General features: G+C 42.3%; 1 protein-coding gene across 1 annotated transcript; it reads right to left on the bottom strand.

Annotated features, from left to right (window-relative positions):
- Positions 1-347: 347 nt before the first annotated feature.
- Positions 348-1283, bottom strand: LOC110889984. Its single transcript, XM_022137560.1, has one exon. The coding sequence runs from the start codon at positions 1281-1283 to the stop codon at positions 348-350; it is 936 nt and encodes a 311-aa protein (XP_021993252.1).
- Between the last annotated feature and the right edge of the window lie 1391 nt (positions 1284-2674).

Below are 2674 nucleotides of genomic sequence, written 5' to 3'. Positions count from 1 at the left end.
GGCTCGGCCCAATGACATGGGCTCGGCCTAATGACATGAGCAAAGGCTTAGTGACATGCGTGCACTGCACGAGAACGTGTGAAGAACGAAGCCGATCACACATAAGTCAATACACATTTTTTTTTTGGGTAAAGGATTACCCCGGTGAATTTTATTAAAAGAATAAAGAATCACGCAAGTGTACCAGTGTAGCACACAAGAGCTAGACTTGGCATACCAAGACTAGCACAACCAAACAGACACCTACAACGAAGCCAATCCACAAGGCTAAAACCGACCAAAACCAAAAACAAACAACCCGAAGCCAATACATAGGCAACTATTACATAGACTCTACGCAAAAAACTCTAGCCCGGATCAATGTTTAAATCCTTCACTTGGAACTTCCATCTCTCCAGCATCAGCGGGTGCTTCAGACCTCTCCCAGCCTTGAAAGTCATTAGCTTTAGGCGAACCGTATGAAGAATAATGTTTGCAATCATTGTAGCGTTTCGCTGGTTTGTAGAAAACAGCCTATTGTTCCTTTCTTGCCGTATGAAATAAGAGGAAGCAGCAACAACCAACTTACTTACAACACTCCTCGCTGAATTATTAGTAGCATGTTGAGAGAGCCAATCAATAATAGACTCCCAGTTAGCATCGATTGAGTCCATATAAGCCATATCTTTCACCCGATTCCACACCTGTAAAGCATAAGAGCACCGAAAGAACAAATGGTCCCGTGAATCTTTCCCATGCTTACACAGCGGACAACACATTAGATTTAAATTAGTTGCACTTCCAGCATCCCAGATTCCCATTCGATCCTGAATTTTCAGCTTATTTTTAATAACTAGCCACAAGTGGAAGGAATGTCTCGGAATACACTGACTGAACCACACCAAATTAACCCAATGAAGCTCCGCACCTCGAACCCGAATGCTCTCCCAAGCCTCTCTAGCACTGAAATAAGAGAAATTGGCCTGTCTATCCTTCCAAACGAGCTTATCAGGAACATTTTGGACAAAAAGCGGAGCCGTTAATGTATTCAGAACCGGATAAAGGTCAAACCAAGCGATCGGCCACTTCCAACCATTTTGATTATCAATGAGGTCCACCACAGAGGTTTGCATTGTAAACCCCGCCCCATGGATTCGTCTCGGAGTAATGAAATCACCCAACGGGCTAAGAGGGCACCAATTATCATACCAAGCATTAGCTTTCCTACCATCACGAATTAAGAACCAAATGAACGGGCGAACAGATGACCGAATAGATAGGATTTTCCTCCACCCCCATGTCATACTACCACGATAAGGAAGTTCCCAAAAGTTTTTCCCTTTGATCCTATAGGAATGAACCCATTTTACCCAGAGAGAATCCCTTTATTAAGAATGCTCCACACATGATTAGTAAGAAGCGCTTTATTCGAGTCCTGAATCCTTCTAATACCCAATCCACCTTCCGATTTAGGAAGGCAAACATTTTTCCAAGCAACTTTCGGATAAGAACCTTTGGCCGCTCCACCACTCCATAAAAAATTACGCATCCGCTTTTCAATGTCACCTACAATACGGACCGGAAGCATAAAAACTGAAGCCCAATAAACGTGCATAGCCGAGATGACCGAATTAATTAATTGAAGCCTTCCTGCAAAAGAGAGAGATTTGTTTAACCAATGATCTATTTTCTTGTCAACTCGATCCACTAGGATTTTGCAATCCTTAAACGACAATTTTGTCGAGATCAGAGGAACTCCCAAGCACTTCACGGGAAGCGCTCCCTCTTGAAATGGAAGAAGAGAGCAAATAGCTTGCTTCATTTGAGGCGAAACATTACTGAAGAAGACCGTGCTTTTAGCTAGATTCGGGGTAAGACCCGAAATTCTAGAGAACAACTCCAAAGCATCCCTCATAATCCTAATAGACACCATATCCGGATTAGCGAAGATAAACAAGTCATCAGCGAAGGACACATTAATTATCTTCTGAAGTTTACACTTATCATGGTATCTGAACGCAGGATGGTCATCAGCTGCCTTGTGTAATAATAGAGAAAGAACCTCCATGACCAAGGTGAACAAATAAGGGGATATAGGATCACCCTGTCTAAGCCCCCTCCTACCCTTGAAGTAACCACAAAGGTTGCCGTTAATACTAAGAGAAAACGACACAGTAGAGACACACGTCATAATCCATCCTACCATTTTTGGAGGGAATCCGAACCTGGTGAGAATAGATTTAAGAAACGTCCAGCTAACTGTGTCATATGCTTTCTGGATGTCAATTTTGAAGGCACACCTCGGCTTTCTCTTATGTAAATGATAATTATGCATAATTTCCTGCGTAAGAAGGATGTTGTCTGAGATTTTCCTACCAGGAATAAAAGCCGATTGGCTGATATCAACCAAGCTCGCCAGACTACCTTTAATTCTATTCGACAAGATTTTGCTAATGCATTTAAGAATGACGTTGCAACAGGATATTGGCCTATACTCCAAAACCGATGAAGGAGTAGAAACTTTGGGAACCAATGCAATTATTGTATGGTTAACTTGCTGAAGAAGTTTACCATTCTCAAAAAATTGAAGGATTGCAGCCGAAACTTCATCACCAACTACATCCCAAGCTTTCTTAAAGAATACCGAAGTATAACCATCAGGACCCGGAGCCTTGTTGTCGGCAATACTGAACAT

Source organism: Helianthus annuus, chromosome 2 (genome assembly GCF_002127325.2).
Source record: "Helianthus annuus cultivar XRQ/B chromosome 2, HanXRQr2.0-SUNRISE, whole genome shotgun sequence".
In the NCBI taxonomy this organism is placed as follows: Eukaryota; Viridiplantae; Streptophyta; class Magnoliopsida; order Asterales; family Asteraceae; genus Helianthus; species Helianthus annuus.
The sequence above is the reverse complement of the archived record's forward strand: the minus strand, read 5'-3'. Positions and strand labels throughout refer to the sequence as shown.